Here is a 22,015-nt window from a genome sequence, read left to right as displayed (position 1 = left end):
TGTCCCAATTATATTTGTAACAGAAGTCAATCAAACATGACTGGGGATATAGCATTTTAGTGTGCTTGTACTAAAATCAGAGTAATTTATTTTAAATTAATTTATCCTGCACACATATCAGTGTGTCCTATAGTAAAGGGCAGTTAAGCATTCAAGAAAATCTTTTAAAAATAAGTATAAGCCCATTTTTACACAAAATATACCGTTTTATGTCACTGGGACTCAAATGGCACCGGATAACAGGAATGACCCATCAACAACTCTAAAGATATTGGTGTTTCTTTAGACTAGTAACTTTACTCCCATGTGAAGCCATACCCAACGAATGACACAGATTTTAAAATAAAATTTCAGCATGCTTTGGACCTCCAGCTTGGAGTGGCTAACGTCCTCCAGATGCTAGTAAACAGCGAGCGCAACCAGCAGGTCCTGTGCGAGGCGTCCCTGCATCAGCGTCTGCTGCACCGATGTAGCCAAGCGCTAGGCGACGAGGACCATCCGCTACACCCGCCGCTGCAGCGCATGTTTGAGAGGCTAGCATCGCAGGCACTGCAGCCCATGGCGCTAAGGTAAAGTTAGCGCTGTCAGCTAATAGACTCTTTCATTTCATATTACCGCGTCAACTATGTACAAAATGAGTATAGAGCTAATGCTTGCAGCCGTGTCTGTGACATTACCAGGTCACGCTAATTTTGCTGCTACATTCCTGACGCTAGCTACTGGTATTAGTGGATAGCATTAGGGCTAATGGTAGCAGACATATCTGTGATGTAAGCCTCTATTACCAACAACTTGAGTGCAAATACTTGCAGACGTATTCATGATGTTTGAAAAAGAATTGGAGGACACCAGGATTAGGTAGTTTCTTGTGCATCGTTCCATAAGCCAGGTTGAAAAAAAGTGCTCACATTTCAAACATATACTTTATTTTTCCTTGCCCTCATGAATGTTTTAGATCAGGGGATGGTGTAATACTAGTCTGTAGTCTGTACAGCCCTTTAAGACTTCTTGTGATTAAGGGCTATACAAATAAACATGACTTGACCAAAAATAAAATAAAGTTTCTTTTTTTACACGGCAGACAAGGTATGCTCTGTTTTAGTCTACATTACAAGGAAATAAGGGACCCAATATTGTTTAATACACACCAAAAGTTGAATTTTTACATTTTCAAAAAGCTTTTCTACTTTTTTAAAGTGGTGATGCCAAGACCCAGATTTTAGATTTCTTAGGCTAAGTAAATCATCATCACAACATCACAATAGAGCGACCAAATAGTATATTTTACACAACAATTACTTGAAAAATACAAAAAGAAGATGATAAATCACTAGCTCACAACTTTGCTGCGTTGTGCCCAATACACACACGCTACAGGCTCACAAAACTGCAGGCTTGCGCCAATTTTACAATATGAGTGCTTCATTCAAGAAGAATTATGATACATAAAAAGAAATATGCCTTTACTTGCAATTGTGACAAACCTGAAATCTGCACAAGTCGTGCAACAGATACGGCTTGCGCAAATCGTGTGTAAACCTAATGTGTCTTTCTTGTGTTATTGATTTTATAACACAATTTGTCTATATTTCTAAATGAATTTGTAATCCTGCAAAGTATTCCTCATTTTTACTGAAGCACCTGTAATTTGATTGTCTTTTTCTGTAACTGTAATGGAGTTTTTTTTGTATCCTAATTGCGTAACACCATTACACGTATTCCATTACTCCCCAACCCTGATTATAATTATATGTTGATTAAAGGGAGTTCCTGCGTCTGGGCAACCCGCTGAACTGCGGCGCGTGGGACAAGAAGTTGCTGAAGCAATACCGCATCCACAAGCCCAGCTCACTCAGCTACGACGTTGATGCAAGAAACGGCAAGTTGAACTTTTCACATGACAACTTGATGATATGGATTGTTTGAGGTTGAGATATTTGAAATTACAAAACAAAATGAAACTGATTTTATTGCATGGAAATGGCTATTTTTCATGGTATTTGTTTTTCCCTAACTGTAGTATCTCTTATACAGCACAAAATGTTTGCAAACAAAATCAACCATCGAATAAAATGTAACAACGGAGTGAGGAAAGGAAACATGAGAAATTGAAAGCGAGAGAGTAAAAGAGAAAGACAAAAAAGATTAAAAAAAGATAAAAAAACAACAAAAAAGACACCCAATTAAAAGAAGAGCAATAAAAACCCAAATGAAAAGAAAAAAGGAGAACAAATGAGACAGACAAAAAAGAAACAACCAAAGAAAAAAAGCCAAAAGGCAAAGAAAAAAGTGAGAGGGACAATCAAAAAGAAAATAGAAAGATACAACACAGGAAAAAAGTACAAAATGAAAAGGGAAAAAAGTAAAATAGGAGTGCAAAAAAGCAGGTTAGCGCCTTACATGGCTGCAAGGCCGCTATTTGGAAATGTGGAGCACATTGTAAAGCGCTTTGGGAAGTCATTGACTTGAAAAGCGCTATATAAATGCAGATCATTTCATTTCATTTCATAAAAAAAATAAGCAAGAAGAGGGAAAAATAGCTGATAGAAAAATAAAAAAGCAAGAAAGAGACAAGGAAAAAGATTGAGACCGACGATAAGAAACAGTCAAAATGAAAAGCATGAATAAAATTAAGGGAAAGAAGAAAAGAAAGAAAAAAACAAATGTAAAGAAAAAATGTAACAAGAGATGGTCAAAAAATAAGACAAAAAAAGAATGAGAGACAAAAAGAACGGATCAAAGGGAAAACGCTAAAAGGGGATGAAAATGAGACAAGAAAGAAAGGAAGAAAGAAAAAGACAAATGTAAAGAGAAAAGTAACAGTCAGTCAAAGAAAAGGGAAAGGACAAAAGCCAAAGGGAAAAAAACCCGAGCGAAAAAAAGAAAAAAAAAGAAAGTCAGGTTAATAAAAAAATTAGATAAAGACAAGTGAAAAAAAAAAGATGCTTGTAGAAAGAACGGAAGGAACCCAGAAAGAAAGGTAGGAAGAAAGAAGAGTAATAAAGAAAGGAAAGTCGAAAGAAAAAAGCTGGAAAGAGCGAAGTAAAACAAAAAATCACATTTAGGGACGAATAAAAAGAAACAGACAAAGGTAAGAAAGAAAAAAAGAATGAGAAAGACTGAAAGAGAGAAAATGAAATGCAACTTTTTCATTTTCAATCGGTCTCAGGCGCCATGACGACGTCAACAGAGGGCTTCGGTACCGACAGTGTGTTCTCCACGCCGGCAGAGGAGAGCGCCAGCGGACATCAGGACGGGCACCAGGATGGGCATCAGGACGCACAGTACCGCATCAGCCGCAGCCTGGTGCGCTCGGCCGAAGCTAGCGCCGTGCCGCTAACTCGCGTCAAGTGTCTTGTCTCCATGACAACGCCGCACGACATCCGACTGCACGGATCGGCCGACACGCCCGCCTACGTCGAGTTTGATGCCTCACTTGAAGGGTTTGGGTACGTCACCAAAAACGTGTGCTGTTTGTTGCTTCAGTTTCTGCTCTTAAAGTGACAGTGTTTAATCATTCACCAAGAGAGGGTGTTGTAGATTAGAATGGAGCTGTCTCTACATGTCAGCGTAAGGAGAAGAACTTTGAGACAAATGCAGAGTTGATGGGACGTGCTTATACTTCATTACACAGAGACATCATATTCCAAGCAAGCGTCATTGAACAATGAAGATCTCACACCTTTATAGACCAGGACCCAGAGAGCAGTATCCTTATCTTGGGATAAATCCTTCTTTGGTTAAACTCTGTGATAACGGACTCTGACTGGTACACTATATTAAGGTAACACATGCTATAATCCTCAGACTGTAGAGCATGAGACATAATTCAGAATAAACAAATACCGTAAAATTCTGACTATAAGGCGCTCCTGGTTATAAGCCGCACCCAGTACATTTTTAAAGGAATAACCATTTTGTACATACATAAGCCGCAGCTGACTCTAAGCCACATGTGCCCTCATTGAAACATGAGATCTTTACAAAGCGAGATGGTACCCAGAAAGAGTTTTACCTTAGCCCCTTAATGTTCCGCTGGCCAGACTTTTGAGGAACAAATACATGTCTTTACGATTTCACCAGTCACTGAAATACGTCATGCCACATTATTAGTAAGCCTAAACTCTTTGGATTCAAGATATTTTGACAATTTCAAAATATACTCAGAGAAATATAACATTCAGTCTGTAACTATATTCCTCAAAACTATAAAGCCGGCGTAACTCACGAGTACGTCCCCTGGCCGTCTCAACTTCTTTGAATGTCCGCCAAAATGGCTTTGTTACATCAAGGACAGTCCAACCGTGTAAAATATTTACTCTAAAACACAGGATAATACCAACAGATAAATAGGAATCTGTCATTTCTGCGTAGCTTGCTGTTGCTTTTTGTAATCCGTTTGTTTCGCCACATTATTTTCATTTACAAATAAACAAACTCGTAAAATTATTCACAATATGGTTGTTAGTCCTCCCCCTTTTGATTGACATGTTTTCAATGATGAGGGCTTGTCCATGCTAGTTTTATTCATATGCAAAGCGCAAAGTTACATCAAACTTGGGTCTTCCTCGACACATATACTCCACCTGCTCAGGCGCCCCTGGCGGCCGTTAGAAAAAAAATGCACAAATTGGCCTCATCGTTCCATAAGCCAGGTTGAAAACTGGGTTTTAGCTGTACCAGGAAACAAGCAAAAGAGGGTCGCTCTGCTGACTCTTGAACCTGTTGCGGCGGGGATAACGGCCCCCAGTCGGGCGCAGACCTCTGTCACGGGGTCGCTCAGCTAACGTCAGGGACAGTTACGGTTTGCCCCCACACAATGTCCAGCCTGAGCGCCAGCCCATCTACCTGAAATCTATGAGGAGCGGGAGTGTACGTGCGCTTCTGGGGTCGGGTCATTTGGTTTCACCGTGTTGCCCCCACTCATTTATAGACAAGGATGTGGAGCAGGGGTTGGGAACCTTTTGACCCAAAGAGATATAAGAACACAAATGTTTTTGTTTTCTGCTCTACCATCTTCTGCCTGACCATATATATTAAGACAAAATTCATCAAATCCACCAAACCACTCTTCGGAAAAAAGCTAATTCTTCAGCACATTCTACTTCACTGTGTGACGTTTAATGATTTGAAGAAATCTATAAAAATAATAATAATTATACCCAAGCCTGTGTCCTATATCTATACAATTATACCACTTAAAATGAGTCTCCTCTTGCAGTTACTTAGGAGCGTCATTCTTTTCATAAATAATTGTTTCAAGACAAGGTGAGAGAAATTATTTTGTCACAAAATACAGCAAACAATGATACCAACTTATTTACATTGGGTGCAGACGGTACTATACGCTGTGTGTATAGCTCTGCCCATTCCTACTGCTCACCCAATCAAATTGTTCTGAGTGCTTTGCTGGAGTTTTGGGGTGTTTACAGTTTATTGTATGGGTTTTCATCATAAAGTGTCTCAACAATTAACATAAACCAGGGGTCAGCAAACTTTTCGGTGCGGAGTGCCACTTTCAAATTTTCTTGTAAATCAGTGTACCACACCAAGATTAATGACTCGCACAACATTTTTTTAATATCCAACAGAGCTGTCATTTTACACCAGTCCAAATATACAACATGGATAGACATTTTAATCCTATAACTCAGTGTTTTTTAAGCCTTTTTGAACCAAGGTACACTTTTATTTATAGAAAAGTTTAGTGGCACACCGTCCGTCGAAAATGTTTGAAAATGAAGTAATGTCAAATATTTCACTGTACTACCTCATAAGCAGATAATTAGTATATAAAAAGAAGAAAATAATACTTAATATAAAAAAGAATGATGTGCTTTGATTTTATTTTTACAGTGAAATCTTAAAACGCTTTGTCAAACAAATTAAGTTATTAGATGTACTGTGCTACCTCAAGAGCAGATAATTAGTACATAAAAAGTATATAAAAATCTACTGCCACCTACTGATATGGATGACCATTACAGTTCCTCGTCTGAAGAGTGCAGAAATACTGAATAATGGCCTAAATTTTTGGAAAGATAAAATTCCAGCGGCACACTGGTATAACTGACCTATTTATCTTCCACTATTCTTGTTCATCGATGAACTAAAATATGAATGTGAACAACATGTGGAAAGGCCTGTAGCCATTCTGACTTCAACTTTTTAACCACAAGAATTAACCAGACTCAACCATTCTTCATCAACTAGAAACTACAATCAAAAAACAAGTAATATTGTCAGCTAATATACCATTCATCAACGATATCTTGTTTCAGAAAATATCAAAACTTGAAATAACAGCAGCAATGCAGACGGCACGTGTGCGCGCACACACACACACGCACACACACACAGACACACACACGCTTCTTTAAAATATTTGCCATCAGTAAATGGTTTTCCGTGCTTTGCTCTTCAGTGAGCAATTTGTTAGATAACTTCAGTGGTGGTGTTTTTAGCAGCGACAAAAGTTTTTTAGGGTCTGTGTTTGTTTGCTACCTGGACACAGCGTGTTTTAATGTCTCGGCCTTGAATTGATGTTCATGTTTCGTCTCGTAATGACGTTTAACACTTGATGCGCGAGGTACAACGCTCTCGGGGCATAAAAAGTAATTTTTTGCACAAAACACCAGTCATCTGTCCACGCTGGCTGGAGAGAGCGCAATCTTTTCGCTCGAGGAGCCGTTGTTATGCCGAGAAATGCACCCCTGCCGAAATTTGCATCCCGTGACGTTGGATCATTTGTACTAGAAATAAATGACACCGTTTCTGTGACAATGTTAGGCACAGGATGATCTGTTTATTCAAGTAAAATACAAAATACAATTATTTATGTGTTACGTCTCGTTTGACGATGAGAAGAAAACACGTTCGTCTCTCGTTTATCTGTTGATGATTTCACAGTTCATTTCAGTATAATAAGCTTTATGGTAGAGTGCATAACAGTTTAATACGAGCGATTTGAGTAGAAAAAGGCAAAATGAACACGTTACATGCTCAAAATTGATTTATGTACGGTGTGCATTACCGTTCGATTGCATTCACAACAAATACAAGACGGAATGGTTTAAGTTGTATTACATTCCCAACAAATGCAAGACGAAGTGTTTTTTGTTATATGTTCGCCATTACATTCCCGAAAAGTGATATAAAAGTGAGATAAAACGAGGTAAAAGCGGTTATAGTAACGGGAGTGACGTGTGCGCGCTCCCGTTACGGGATGCAAATTTCGGCAGGGGTGCATTTCTCGGCATAACACCGTCATGATTCGTTCATTTATCACGCACGTGTGTTTCGTTGGCTGGGTCTCTCTCTCTCTCTCTCTCTCTCTCTCTCTCTCTCTCTCTCTCAGAGAGAGAGAAAAAAACACGTAATGCCTAACGTAAATCCTTTACATGACATGGCGCGCAACTGAAGATGTCTAAATTTCAGGTAAATGCGCTGTATTTGGCCGTGCGCTCGCGTGCCATAGGTTGCCGACCCCTGACATAGACGGTTTAACGAGCTTCCATATAAAGGATACTTTAGCGATGTACAGCCAAAACGGGGTCTGTTGGTGTGACACCATGACTGTAAACTGTTGTGAGGCCTATGCCCTATTTACTGTATACTGGACCCAACCTATATCCTTAATAAAGTTCCGCCTATGTTCAGGCTGATATTGGTATCGTACCGGGCCTAATGGCATGTAATTACACAAGTGTTATTTTATCTCCAAGCCAGATGTACTCATGAAAAGAGCCATAAACGACTCACAAGCCATATGTTTCTTGACCACTGATGGTGGGGGTGCATGATCCCGTTTTTGTTTTGTTGTGCGCAGGTGCTTGTTTTTGCCCAGCCTGGCTCCTCACAACGCGCCGAGCAATAACGCCAACTCGACCGGTATCAACGATGGAGACGTCATCAGCGGCATAGGCACTGGTACGAGGACGTCATACAAAAATACTGTTTTTTTGTGCCCCCTTCATCCTTTCAACATTTACTCCTGACTTTGATTATTCTTTTGGTCTCTTTTCTTCCGTCATCTCCTACCTTCCTTGTCTTTTTTTCTGTCTTCTGTCCTCCTAAATATCCTTATTAGGGATCAGCTGATATGTTTTTTTCAGGGTCGATTATTAGTAATAAGAGTAGGCCGATAACCGATATTTGACGCCGACATTTGTTTGCTGTAAAAGCTTAAAAAATGGCGTAAGAAATTTTCAGCAAATCAAAAAGAAACAAAAGAATATTTGTTATAAATTAGATAAAACTTTGATATCTCTCTGAAAGCTATTTACAGTAAATACATTAGAATTTCAACACAACTATTATGAATAATCTTTCACTTAAACCAAAAACTAACAATGCAGGAAATGAAACTAGGCTTAGCAGCAACTCGTATAAAAGGTAAATAGAAACTTAAACAGTTTTTTGATTTTTTTTCTTTTATCCAATAAATAAAGAAAAATGTCAATACAAACCTACATGACTAACGGGGACAGTGTGTAATATTTAGTGACTGCTAGTGGTACAAAAAAACTGCAAAAAAACCATTTTGTTTAAAAAAAAAAAGTTTTATTTACAAAAGTGAAATCCGCCATGTTTGTCCGCCGTGTTGTAGCTTTCTGTGGCACTAGTTTTCATTCGCATCAGACAACCGTTCTAGTGGTCAAAACTTAGACACTAGGGCTTTAAATTAACTTACAACAAAAATCACAAAAAGCAATGGAAATTTCAACTGAGCTAAACAGTGTGGGCAATATTGTTTTGGAGACAGATTCAATATCTAATGTTATAGTACAAGTTAATTACTTCCACTGTAGCGTGCTTTTATGCTCTCTCAATTGCAAACACACACGCTTTATTGACAAACTTATGTTAAGATCATTAAATTGCCAATACCGATACCCGTCACGTTCCTAAATATCGGTGGCGATAATCGGCCAGCCCAATAATAGGTCAACTCTACTCCTAATTATCTGTAGCTTCTCGTCTTCTTCTGGGCTCCAGTGTCTCAATTTCCTTTAACCTGTACCATTTTCATTTTCATTTTTTTTTCTTTGTTATCCCCTCACTTATTCTCCTTTCCTTCCTTTGTCTCCTTTTCTTCCACATATTTTGTCCTTCTCAATGTGTCCAAGTTCTCGTCGTCTTCTTTGCTCCAGTGCCTCCTTCATCCCTTAACATGTACTCCTGACTTGAATCCCTTTTTTTCTTTTCTTTTGTCTCATTTTATATTGTTTTCCCAGTATTCTCTTGGGTTATTCTCCTTTTCTTCCATGTCTCCTCCTTTTCAATGTGTCCATCACTGTAGTTTCTTGTTTTCTCATCTCTAGTGCCTCCTTAATTTCATTTAACTGGTGGTCTTTGCGGCTCGTTCAGACTTTGTGATTAAGGGATATACAAATAAACATGTATTCCACCACCTTCATAATTTTGTCATCATTTGTAACGTCTCGTCTTCAACTTGGCTTCAGTGCCTCCTTCATCCCTTGAACATCTACTTCGAATTCAATCTTTTTTTCCATTTAATTTTAGTTTCTTTGGTCATTCCTTTAACATCTGCTCTCGACTTTCTCTTGAGATCCCTTTTTTTGTTCAGTTTTCTTTCTTTTGTCATCCCTTCAATCTGCTCTACTCTCTTCTGCCCTTCCTTTTTCTCTTACATTTATTCTGTCCTCCATTTCAAGCCCTCCATCATCTGTGGCTTTTTGTCTTGGTCTTGGCTCCAGTGTCTCATTTATCCCTTTAACCTGCACTCCTGACTTAGATCCCTTTTTTTAATCCGGTCTTCTTTCTTTTGTCATTTAAATCTTCATTTCCATTGTCTTTTCTTTCCTCTTTATTTTCGCTAGTTCTCATCCATCTTCGTCTCTTCTCATTCCATCCTCAATTACCCTTCTCTCTTAGGTCTTTTTTAAAGTTGTCATCTTTCTTCTCTCATTACTTCCTTCTTGAGCTAGCTCTTACCCTTCTTTTCTTTCATGTATTTTTCTTCTCAACTTCTCCATCATTTGTAGCTGCTGTTCACCATCTTGTCCTCCGTCTATTTCTGGTCATCAACCCATTTCTTATTCTCCTTGATCATCCTCATCTCTTTCGTCCTCTTTAACAAAGTTGTTGGTCTTATCCCATGTATTTTGTCCTCCATTTCGATCCCTCCTCTGAGGAGATTCTGTTCTCCATCATATTTCCCTGGTCTTCATCCCTTTTTTTCTCCTGTTTTTCTTGAACATCCTTTTCGTTTTTATCCTCTTTAATGTCGTCCTTGGTCTTTTATCATAGTCTCTTTTTTTGTCTCCAATCCTCCCTATTGCTACTATCTTTTGTCCTTGTTAATTTCTCGTTCATTATTGCTGTCATATTTCCGATATTCTTTCCATCGTCTCCTTTATCATTCTTGCGTCTAATCTTTGGGCCTGCATCTTCTCGTCCCCTCCTATTTTCACCCTTTTCATTTCTTGTTTCTGTCAATGGGCCTGGATCTTTTTCTCAATCATCATCATATTTACTTTTCTGTGTCGTTTTTCTCCCATCGTGGTATTTTTAGCTCCTACTTCTCTTCCGACTCATGTCATTCCAGATTGCTTTCCCACTTGTACTCCCACTCACTCGCACCTCTGTCTCGTTACCAGAGCTCGTCTCCTCGATTTTTATTTTTTTCCTATTCCCTCCATCCCTCCGGCATCTGATGATGTCATCGACTTAGTTTGAAGTTTCTTATCTGTCAGGATTTCCTGCTTTACATTGTTTTTTTTTTACTTTTTGGGTGAGTAAATATAGATAGGATTCAAATAAGGACATATATCAAAAATGTCCTTTTCTTCTCTCTAATTGGATTTTAGCTCCAGAAACCTGCCCCAAAAAGTAATCGAAAAAATACAAATGCACTCAGATCAAAATTTAAAACTGAAAACAAAAAAAGATATGACCAGAAACCTAAAATGAAACGGTGAGAAATGAATAGATAAAATAAATAAATTACCTAATACACATTGACTTGTTAAAAAGGTATAATATAAAATGCTAACGAACCAAGAGGCATATTAATAGATCCTAATTTAAAGTGTGTCATTTTATATATTCTCATAAAACAACAAAAAGGCGTATAGGTGCTTATAAAGCACTTCAATTGGACAACAAAGTGATAAAGAAAGAAGTAAAACTGCAGAAATCTAAAATACAAAAAAAGTCAAGCAACATTATTGTAATTTAAATGGATGCTTACAATGAAAAATAAAAGTTCCGAAAATGAACGTTTCATTTTCATCACATTTCAGTCATTGGCAGAAACACTTTTGAGCTGAAATTTCAATGCATCCTCAAAGAGAAATAATTTTTTACGTACATTCTCAGGGCATAACTCTCAAGTTTCACTTTATATTCTCAGGTAAAATAGCTGTCAGTATTTGGTACACCATTTCCTCCCTAAATGATGCAAAGTTGGGGGGAGTGGCTGGAAAGCCCTCAACTGCGCTGAATCAGTTGACACACCTTTACCATTATCATGTCAGGTTAGGTTTTTGTTTCTGGTCTCTGGTTTTGACATTGTTTTTTATTATTTTATCCAACCACTGTTTTCTCTCTTTTTGCCTTTGCTTTGGTATTTTTGCTTAGCATGAGTGACTTTTTCCTTGCCTATTGGGTCCGTTCCAAATTGTGACAATAGTTAAATATGGTCAGGTTACGTGCTGTACGTAAATACTCAAAAAAAGAAATGGAAGCATTTTTTTTTAAATGTAAACAAAATTTTCCTTCCAGGTGAGCGACTGTTCCCGCCGCCGTCGGGTCTAAGTTATTCCAGCTGGTTCTGCGTGGAGCGCTTCAGCTCGACGTCGCAAAGCCATCCTCTGCGCCTTTTAACAGTGGTGCGCCGTGCAACCTCATCCGAGCAACATTATGTTTGTTTGGCTGTGGTGCTCTCGGCCAAAGACCGATCGCTCACCGTCTCCACCAAAGAGGAACTGCTGCAGACCTACTGTAAGGGAGAAGACACATTATCAAACAGAAATACAGCGATACCTCTACATACGAGCTTAATTCGTTCCGGGATCGTGCTCGTCGCTCAAGTTGCTCTTGTAACGAACGAATTTTCCAAATATGAAGTAATTAAAAAAAACAAGGGATCAACCGAAATGGGTTTTTCAGGGCTGATACTGATACTGATTATTAGTATTAAAAGGAGGCGGATAACCGATATATGGAGCCTATACTGATTTTCTGTAAAAGCTCATTTTTGTTATTTATTTAAAACCTTTACAGTAAATAAATTGGAATTTCAACATAACTAACATGACTAATCTTCCACTTAGACCAAAAAAAGCAACTTGTAAAAAGGTACATAAAAACTTTAATAGCTCTCTGAAACTTTTTACAATACATAATAAAACTGTCAACACAAACATGACTTAAATTAACTTTAAACAAAAAGTGCATCAAAATTTAAACGGAGTTGGCGAATTTAAAAGTATGGGCCCTCTTGTTTTAGAGATAAATTAAATCACTAATTTTATGGTAACAGCTAACCGCTCTCTCTCAATCACAAATGCACACGCTTGATTGGCGAACTAATGTTATGATAAGAGCTAATATATCATTCCCCACCTGAACGTGCTTCTTTGAAACAAGTTACTACACTTTTTATGCTATCTCTTTATCGCAGACAAGCTTTTATATCAAGGACACAGGGACGTCAGGACGATTTAGCGGAGCTGCCGCTCTAACGTTATTGTTCCTATTTCAGTGGCTCCACCCCTGGTATCTTATCCAATCAGGGTAAATGGCAAGTATGGAGGGTGAGCAGAAACAAAAAGAGAGAGAGTCTTGGGCAGCTGCATCTGAGACTTAATATTTGGCACATTGAAACCATACAAATGCCAATACCTATATCCGTCGACTTCACAAATATGTTTTGCAGAGTATCCCTGAAAATCTCATGAAATATGAATTAAAATATTTACATACCTTTCAAAAGTCAAACAACACAAAACAATTATAAAATAAGAATTCAAAATATTAACTCTTCAGTGCTTAAATAAATAATAAAATGCAAAAAAAAAAATAAAAATTAAAATTCTATTTACCAATTTAGACACAGATTCTCTGAAAAACGGGCAAGAAATATTAACTAAGATAAGTAAAAAGCAAAAGATCAGCCGTCTCTAAGATTGAAAGATTGAATGCACTATGCTTTGGAGCAATTAATATCATTAAAATGAGACCAAGTTTTGCTCATTTTTCTGCTTTTTATCCATACAGAACTTTCTTTCTTCTTTTGTCTTACATATTATTACCCAACATCTATAGAGCCCTTCCCGTGTTTGTAAACAAGTGTGACGCAACCAAGCTGTGTGTGCATTGTTGAAGCAGAATGGCAAAATTCATGTCAGTTTATAGCAGACCATTGACACAAAAAGATCGCTCATAGAAACAGCTCAAAGTAGCACAAAGTATTTGCTAGCAGCAAAATAGACACTTTATTTTAGTTATCAAAGTCAACAACAACAAAAAAAACATTCTTTTGATCAGCGCTGGATTTCTTTCTTTGAAGGTGCTGGAAGATTTGAAAAATTGGCTTTGAAATGCTTGAAAAGTGCTTGACTAAGGCTATGAAAAAGGTTTACAAACCCCTTTATAAAATGCGATTAAAGAGATGCGATCTAACTTGCTGCGTAATACAGGAACTCTACAGGTATAACCAAGGACACTGAACAGAGCCCAGGAAGCAGAACTGAGCAAACTGCTGTGACAGTCACAAGCGGTGAGCGGTCTCTAGTGGTTTTTTCGGGGATTACTTTTGAACTTAATTTTCCTTCGTAAAGCAAGGTAGACTTTTTTGTTTAAAAAACTTGTGTATTGATATTCTCGTGGGTAGAGGTATTCGTATAAAGAGGTACCACTGAAATACAAAATTCACCATAAAAGTATTTCCGGTTGAGCATTTCCCAATGACTTGTTAATAAGAAATGTACTGACCCTGTTTGTGTCTGTTTTACGAAGCGGACGAATCGAGCGAGGAGGCGTCTTTCTACGAGATCCTTCCGTGCTGCGCCCGTTTCCGCTGTGGCGATCTGATCGCAGAGGGCCAGTGGCACCACCTAGTGTTAGTTATGAGTAAGGGCATGTTGAAGAACAGCATGGCTTCGCTCTACCTGGACGGTCAGCTTGTCAATACAGTCAAGGTGCTTTACCCCAAAAACGACACCTGAATTCATTATTTTTAATTCAACTGCATTTTCTTTTCGTCTTGGTAAACTAATAAATCTTTGTATTTATTATTGATTAATTTTAAGTCAAGTCTTGTCATTTGTATACCCCTTAATCACAAGAAGTCATCCTTTGATCTAAAACCTATATTAGGGTAAGGAAAAACTCAAAACCTCAGCATGAGGAAAGTGAAGAAACTTTGAGTTATCCCCCTTTCAGGATGACCAGGCTACAATGGATGTTGCAATACACAGACATCGTCAACATAAAACATAGGTCATTCATAAGCAATATAAGTGTGTTTTAAGCCTAGATTTATTTTATTGTATTTATTATATTTATTTTATTTGTATTATTTATTTTATTTTAGTATTTATATGATTTGTTATATTTACCGTATTTTCACAACTATACGGCGTACCCCCGAAAAATAGTTATTTTTGTCATATATTTTCCATACATGAGGCGCGCCGGACTATAAGACGCTACAGTGTGAACGTCAACAAAACAGTCAGATAGTTCAATCAAACTTATCAACACCTTAACATTCCGACGGCTCTCAAATAAGCAAATACGTGTCCCAGACACGTACAAACACGGTGTCTGTACGATATCACCAATCACTCAAATGCGTCATTTCATGTATCATTTGGAAGGTTAAACTCTTGGGATTCAAGAAATGCCAACTATTTCTCAGTTTCTATTTTCTTTTCCGCTGGCAACTGTGTGGACAGCAAAGTAAGAATTTCATTGTGCAGGGAAACGTGGTTCTTTACTGTGCATATGACAATAAACGTTTTAAATTTAATTTAATTTAAAACTTGACTCATCACAGAGACATCAAGATCAGTCTAAAACAAGATACTGGGAACATATAAAGCCGGGTTCCTCACCAAAGTAGTCTTGCAGCCATCACTTTGAATAATAATACGCAACCATGGTCCTCTTACATCTGTGAGTGTAGTAAATCCAACCGTGTAAAATATTTACACACTCCAAAACACGCAATAAAGCTGACAAATAATAGAAAAAAAATTGTCGAGAAATCTGCATCGATAGACGTTGCTTGTTGCTAGCTGTCTGTTTAGCCCCACAGTTCCTATTTACAAATGCATACTTAGTAAGAATGTTTTCTCCAGGCCGTAGAGCAACCTAACATGTGATTCACATCTTTTTCGACCAATTGCAGGCTTAGTTTTACGCACGAGCCTGTAAATGCTAAAAAGGACCCGCCTCCTTTACCTCCGAATAACTTACAAATGTCAATAGCCAATAGTGACTAATTCGATGATGATTGAAACATTGGTTAGGAAATGAAACGTCGGTATATATCCCAGCATACACCGCGTACTACTTCACCTATGGGGGAAAAATCGAGTCGGCTGCTGTTTGCCTTAGTTGCAAGACCTTGTGCCTCAATATTGATCCATAAGGCGCACTGTATTATAAGGTTTATGGACAGCTTTTGGAAGAAAATAAAGGCTTTTAGATGCGCCTTAGTCGTGAAAATACCGTAAATTTCATTTGTCATCTAAATTATTGTATTGATTATTTTTTTCTTTTCACTTAAATTTTTGGTGACATTTTAATTGATGCCAATATTTTTTAATTTACTTTCTTTCTCATTTTATTCAAATATTTATTGAATTTTTTTTTTGATTATTCCAATTTTATTCTGCATTTAAAATATTTTCTTAATTTATTTCTTGCATGTCATTTTTGGGTGACATTTCAACTATCAAGGTTTTAGTTATGTTTTTTTTCAAATGTATTATTTTAAACATTTTGTAGTTTTTATTATTATTTTGGTATTTAGTTGTTTTTTAAATGTTCTTTGTTTAGATTATTTTTTATATTTTATTTGTAAGTAAAATGTAACTATTAGTTTTAATTGTTTGATTTTTTTTTTAATCAAAATGTTTTTATAATTATATATAAATTTTGTTACTATTTTAGTAGGGATTTTATTTTTAAAAAATGTTTTTCATATAAATATATATTTTCATGTTAATATTCATCTATTTTGGGGGTGACATTTTATAGTATTTCATTGAATATTAAAAAAATCTTTCTTTTGAATTTTTTAAAGTAATACATTCTCTAAGTAATTTCAACTTTATTTAAATGTAATTATTTCTTAAAATTTTTGGTTTAAAATCTAATTATTCTTTAAGCATTTGATTGATTTATCTTTTTTTAGTTAGATTTAGCATTTACTTGAGTTTTTAAAATTTATTTAATTATCATTTTTTTAAATATTGTTTTGATTTATTTAATTTTGTTTAATATTTAGTTGAATTTTAAAATGTATTCATTTGATTTATTTATCATTTTTTCCTTTTATTTTATTGATACAAATGAAATGACAAATGAAATAAAATGCCTCTGAAGTGTGTAGATTTGTTCATTCTTGTTAATTTTCAAATCATTAGCAAAGCATTTAATTGATTTTTCAATTATTTATTTGATTTTCTTTTTGATTTTTGACATTTATTGTTTAGTTTATTTTGATGTATTTATATTTTATGGGTGTCATTTTTTGCCATGTTTCTAAATACTAGTCAAAATGATTATTTCTTTTCAATTTTTGTTTTTCTTTCTTTCTGGGCAGCTCCACTACGTGCACAGCGTTCCAGGAGGCTCGGGTTCGGCCAACCCGCCGTTGGCGAGCACGGTTTACGGCTACGTGGGCACGCCACCCGCCCAGCGCCAAGTCTCCTCTCTGGTATGGCGCTTAGGGCCATGCCACTTCCTGGAAGAAGCCCTACCCGCCTCCAGCGTGGCCGCCATCTTCGAATTGGGACCCACCAACGTGGGCAGCCTCCAAGCCGTCTACCTGCCCTGTAAGCCCCGCGCCCAACTTGTTAACCCCGCCCACTTTCCATCGTAACTCCTACCTCCTTGCAGGTAAGGAGTCGAAAGGTGAGGTGGCCCCTCCTACCCCGGTGGCGCTAGTGCCCGAAGAAAAAGTGTCCTTTAGCTTATTCGCCATCTCCGTGTCAACGCTGACTGTGGCCAAGATCAGGAAAGTCTACAACAAATTGGACAGCAAGGCCATTGCTAAACAGGTGAGACTTTTATTTTGGCGGCTTTCCACTAACTTTTGACTCAAAGCGCCAGTGTGTATTATATAGAAAACAAAACCCACTAAATTAGCTTTTCTTGCCAATCCTGGTTTCCTTTGCTTTCCTTAGCTGGCCGTGTCCTCCCATGAGAACGCCACGCCGGTGAAGCTAATCCACAACGCGGCCGGCCATCTCAACGGACCCGCCCGCACCATCGGCGCTGCCATCATCGGCTACTTGGGTAGGCAAACAGAGCTAATGATGCTAACACAATGACAAATCCTAACAAATATAAAACTTTTTTTCAGGTGTACGTGCCTTTACGCCCAAACCGGTCGCCACCAACCTGCAGTATGTGGGCGGGGCAGCAGCTATCTTGGGTTTGGTTGCCATGGCGTCGGATGTGGAGGGTCTTTACGCTGCCGTCAAGGCGCTAGTCTGCGTGGTCAAGAGCAACCCGCTTGCTAGCAAAGAGATGGAGCGCATCAAGGGATACCAGGTGGGGCATAATTTTGTTTACCGAAACATTGTTTCCTTATTTTGGATTGCCCTTAAAAGGACACTGTGTAAAGTCTCAGCACTAGATGTCTCTTTATTGTTGTAGTGCAACTGAAAATGAGTGCTACAAAGCTCACGAAGCTTTATTTAAATAAAAAAAAAATGTTTACCACTAGAAGTTGCTGAATAATACAAAATGACCCTGTGTGTGATGATATTCCTCATCAAGGGACCTCATAAGAAGTGCTTGTGAGTCACTATTATGAGTAAATAATGATATAGCGCTACCAAATAATATTAATCTTTTGTAGTTTACTACGCTATTTACTAGCAAAGTATAAAATACACATTTTGTATGAAAACTATGAAAATAAGTTCGTCAGGTCAAGTCACATTTATTTGAAAGCCCCTAATCATAAAATGTCTCGAAGGAATGCACAGGCCACAATTACACTATCCCCTGATCTGAAAGCAGCATGCGGGCACGGAAAAACTCAAAAACCTCAGTATAAGGAAATTAACAAACCTTAAGAAGGGGCCACACATAAGGTCATTTCCCTTCCAGGATGAACAGGCTGCAATATATGTTGTATTGGGTAACAATACCCAAAACCTAGTCAACATCAATAAAAAAAAACAGGTAATATGTAAAAATGATTTAAGAAATCCATGACAGCAACGACGCAGTTTCCCATCTCAGCCAGCTGGTCGATGCCGACTCAGCTCGATTCGTTCTTCTCTCTCATTTCGCCACCAACCAGACAGCCGCATGGGACAGTAAAATATAAGTACAAGGTCACCATCAATTATAAACTATAAGATACACTTCTATCTTAAGTTTAGATTAAAAAACTTCCACTGAGGTTGCAGATTTTATCTCAAGAGGCAGAGCGTTCCACAGCTCTAGGACCCAGATAGAGAATGCTCTCAAGCATGCAGATTTCTTCTTGGCTCTTGGAGTCACAAATAGACTAGCATGTATGAACATAGGGGGAACTCAAATCAGAGAGATAAGAGGGCGCAAGTCCATGCAAACATTTGTATGTTAGTAAGAGAACCTTAAAGTCACATCTTAAACAGACCGGGAGCAAGTGCAAGTTCTTTAATATTGGAGTGATAAAGTCAGACTTTCTTGTCTTTGTCAAGTCTTGCTGCTGCATTTTGAACCAGCTGCAAACTTTTGATGCTAGACATCGGGAGACCAAAGAGCAATACATTACAGTAACAAGCCAAGAACTAATAACTGCATTAATTATAAATCACAGCATCTGATTTCAAAAGATTCAGGGGAATCTTTGCAATATTACAAGGTTGGAACAAAGATATTTTAGTAATATTTTTCACATATAACTGAAACTACATATAAGGATTAAGTATTTCACTTAGATTTTTGACAGAGTCACTTAGGGTGATATTACATTTGCTTAGGTTCAGAGCAGTGTTTGAGAACATATCACGACAATGAGCTGGGCCAACAATCAGCGTCTCATTGTTAAGGCGCAAAAAAATTATTGACATCCATTATTGGAGTCATTCCTAAGACTTAAAAAGTGGTCGGCGGCGCCCTCTGTTGGCTGCGGCTGCATCGGCTCGCTACAACGGGTCAGGTGCAATCGACATTTCGTTCTGTGTACATTGTTACACAGAATGACAATACAAGGAAATTATTATTATTATTATTATTATTATTGTATCTCAGTAACTCTGGCCCTCAAATTTCTACAACTTAACATTCTATTGAGTGTCACCTGCATAGCAAAAGAAACTAATATTGTACTTGGGGATAATATCACCAAGCGGAAGCATATACTGTGAATACTAAAAAGAAGGGGGTCCAGTACAGAGCCAGAGCCACTGGTGACATCAAAATGTTCAGAGGTCAGATTGCAGTAGATAATATGTTGCGAGTGTCTATCGAAATGCTGCTTAAAGATACAATAATTAAAATTGTTTTATTTTTATATTATTTATTATTAATCTTTATTATCTGCACCAGGGGTCACCAACCTTTTTGAAGTTGAGAGCTACTTTTTGTTACCTACTTGTGCGAAAGGCTACCAGTTTGATAAACATTTCTAAAATAACTTGTCATGTTATTACTTTGGTGTTACTATGTTATAACTAGGTTGTAATTTTTAGAATTACAGTTAAAATAGATTTAGCCAACCACTAAAAACCCAAATTCCCTTGAAAATCACAATGACCCATCACAATGACCCAGAACCTGTCCGCGGGTTACTCAGATGTTCTTAGGTGGCTACCTGGTGCTTATGGGCACTCTGTTAGAAACCATTGATATACACATTCAAATAATTATTGTTGTTTAGGTATACGTTCTTTAATATTTTGGGTACATATTTCCTTTAGTGCTTTAAAGCAGTGTTGGGAGGTTGGCTTATATGCAAGTACATACGGCAGTTACTCATTTACGTGATTGCAGCCTCATGCTTCCAAATTGCGCACCCCAATTTTAACTATACATTTTTTGGCTAGTGCGACTTATAGTCGAGAAAATGTGGTATATATTTTTTTATGTATTCAGTTTCTCTGTGGGACACTTTCTTGCTCATTTCTCTTGAGGTTTTCATCCTGTTTGTTAAAAAAATGTGTCTGCAGCTTTTGGCCATGCTGCTCAAGAAGAAACGCTCCCTGCTGAACAGCCACATCCTGCACCTGACCTTCTCCCTGGTGGGCACGGTGGACAGCGGGCATGAGACCTCCATCATTCCAAACACAACCGCCTTCCAGGACCTCCTCTGTGACATTGAGGTCCAATATTCTCATATTTACACCTGATTTCATTTCGAGAGATATAATGCAAAAAATGCTATAATTTCTTTTTCTTTTTGATTTGATTACGTCTGAAAAATTCATCTTTCTATTGTAATTGTTATAGCGATAATAATATTCATAAAAAAATATATTTTTAAATATATATTTTTAATGTTCCATTATTTTGTATGTAATATAAAAATTTGAATGTAAACACTAAAAATAAAAACATTTGTTTAGCTGGAAATCAATTAAACCCCATTGACAACATGGGGAAAAAATAAATTAAAAATATTATTATAACCACAATAACATTTTAAAGCACTTTTTAAAGATGCGTTAAACTTAAAAATCTCTAAAATTGAAAAAAATGTATATTTCATTTTTTCAATGTTATTTATGCAGATTAGAAACTCGAAATCCCAAAAAGAACACGAACGAATGGCATTCATTTTTATACATGTTTAACCAATCTCATGAAGATAACTAAAATCTCATCTCATCTCATCAGCCGTACCGCTTATCCTCAGTAGGGTCGCAGGGGGGCTGGAGCCCATCCCAGCCATCTCCAGGCAGTGGGCAGGGGACACCCTGAACTGGTTGCCAGCCAATCGCAGGGCACACAGGGACAGACAACTCATTCGCTCATTCACACCTAGGGACAATTTGGACCGGCCAATTCACCTGAAATGCATGTTTTTGGAACGTGGGAGGGAACCGGAGTCCCCGGAGGAAACCAACGCAAGCACGGGGAGAACATACAAACTCCGCACAGGAAGTCTGGAGCTGGATTTGAACCCACGACAGGTTCCCATGACATGAACTGTGCCGCACAAGCGCTAAGATAACTAAAATATTATTTTTAATTCAAATTAAATTACAAATGAAATAATAATAGGGCAGCACGGCGGCGCAGTGGTTAGCGTGTGTGCGGCACAGTTCTAAGGTCTTGGGAACATCCTGTGTGGGTTCAAATCCAGCTACCGGACTTACTTTGCGGAGTTTTTATGTTCTCCCCGTGCTTGTGTGGGTTTCCTCCGGGCACTCCGGTTTCCTCCCACATTCCAAAGACATGCATTTCAGGTGGATTGGCCGGTCCAAATTGTCCCTAGGTGTGAATGAGCGAGCGACCCTACTGAGGATAAGCGGTGCAGCTGATGAGATGAGAGATGAGATAATAATAATAAAATAATATCTCTAAAACAATTTAAAAAACATAATAATTTGAATTTAAATATGCATGAAATAAATAGATACTTAAAAAAACTTTCTGTTAACATAATGCAAACAATTTAATGAATAAAAATATTAAGTATTTTTTTGAATTTGAATTTAAACACCAATAAAATGATTAATAATAAAAATACAAAAGTCATTTTGAATTGTAATTAAGATATGAAGAAAAGAACTAGAAATATTAATAAAATGATTTAAATTTGGCTTTAAAGACCTATAAAATAAATAGGTGTATGTATATATGTATATAT

At 37.5% G+C, this 22,015-nt stretch overlaps 1 protein-coding gene across 4 annotated transcripts in view; it reads left to right on the top strand.

The window, feature by feature from the left end:
* Positions 1-22,015, top strand: part of wdfy3 (WD repeat and FYVE domain containing 3) — a 108,862-nt gene that overhangs the window by 32,155 nt on the left and 54,692 nt on the right. For all 4 annotated transcript variants that reach the window (XM_088335683.1, XM_088335684.1, XM_088335682.1 and 1 more), the window contains 11 exons: positions 355-569; positions 1,764-1,879; positions 3,170-3,449; positions 7,829-7,929; positions 11,749-11,967; positions 13,987-14,168; positions 16,805-17,036; positions 17,101-17,261; positions 17,388-17,499; positions 17,567-17,757; positions 20,373-20,525. In XM_088335683.1, the coding sequence (XP_088191809.1) occupies positions 355-569; positions 1,764-1,879; positions 3,170-3,449; positions 7,829-7,929; positions 11,749-11,967; positions 13,987-14,168; positions 16,805-17,036; positions 17,101-17,261; positions 17,388-17,499; positions 17,567-17,757; positions 20,373-20,525 (1,962 nt within the window). The remainder of the gene's footprint in view (positions 1-354; positions 570-1,763; positions 1,880-3,169; positions 3,450-7,828; positions 7,930-11,748; positions 11,968-13,986; positions 14,169-16,804; positions 17,037-17,100; positions 17,262-17,387; positions 17,500-17,566; positions 17,758-20,372; positions 20,526-22,015) is intronic.

The sequence above is a fragment of the Urocampus carinirostris genome, chromosome 5 (genome assembly GCF_059441175.1).
Source record: "Urocampus carinirostris isolate Australia breed hairy pipefish chromosome 5, RoL_Ucar_1.0, whole genome shotgun sequence".
NCBI classification, from domain to species: Eukaryota; Metazoa; Chordata; class Actinopteri; order Syngnathiformes; family Syngnathidae; genus Urocampus; species Urocampus carinirostris.
Note: the sequence above shows the minus strand (reverse complement) of the source record. Positions and strands in the feature narration are given on the sequence as shown.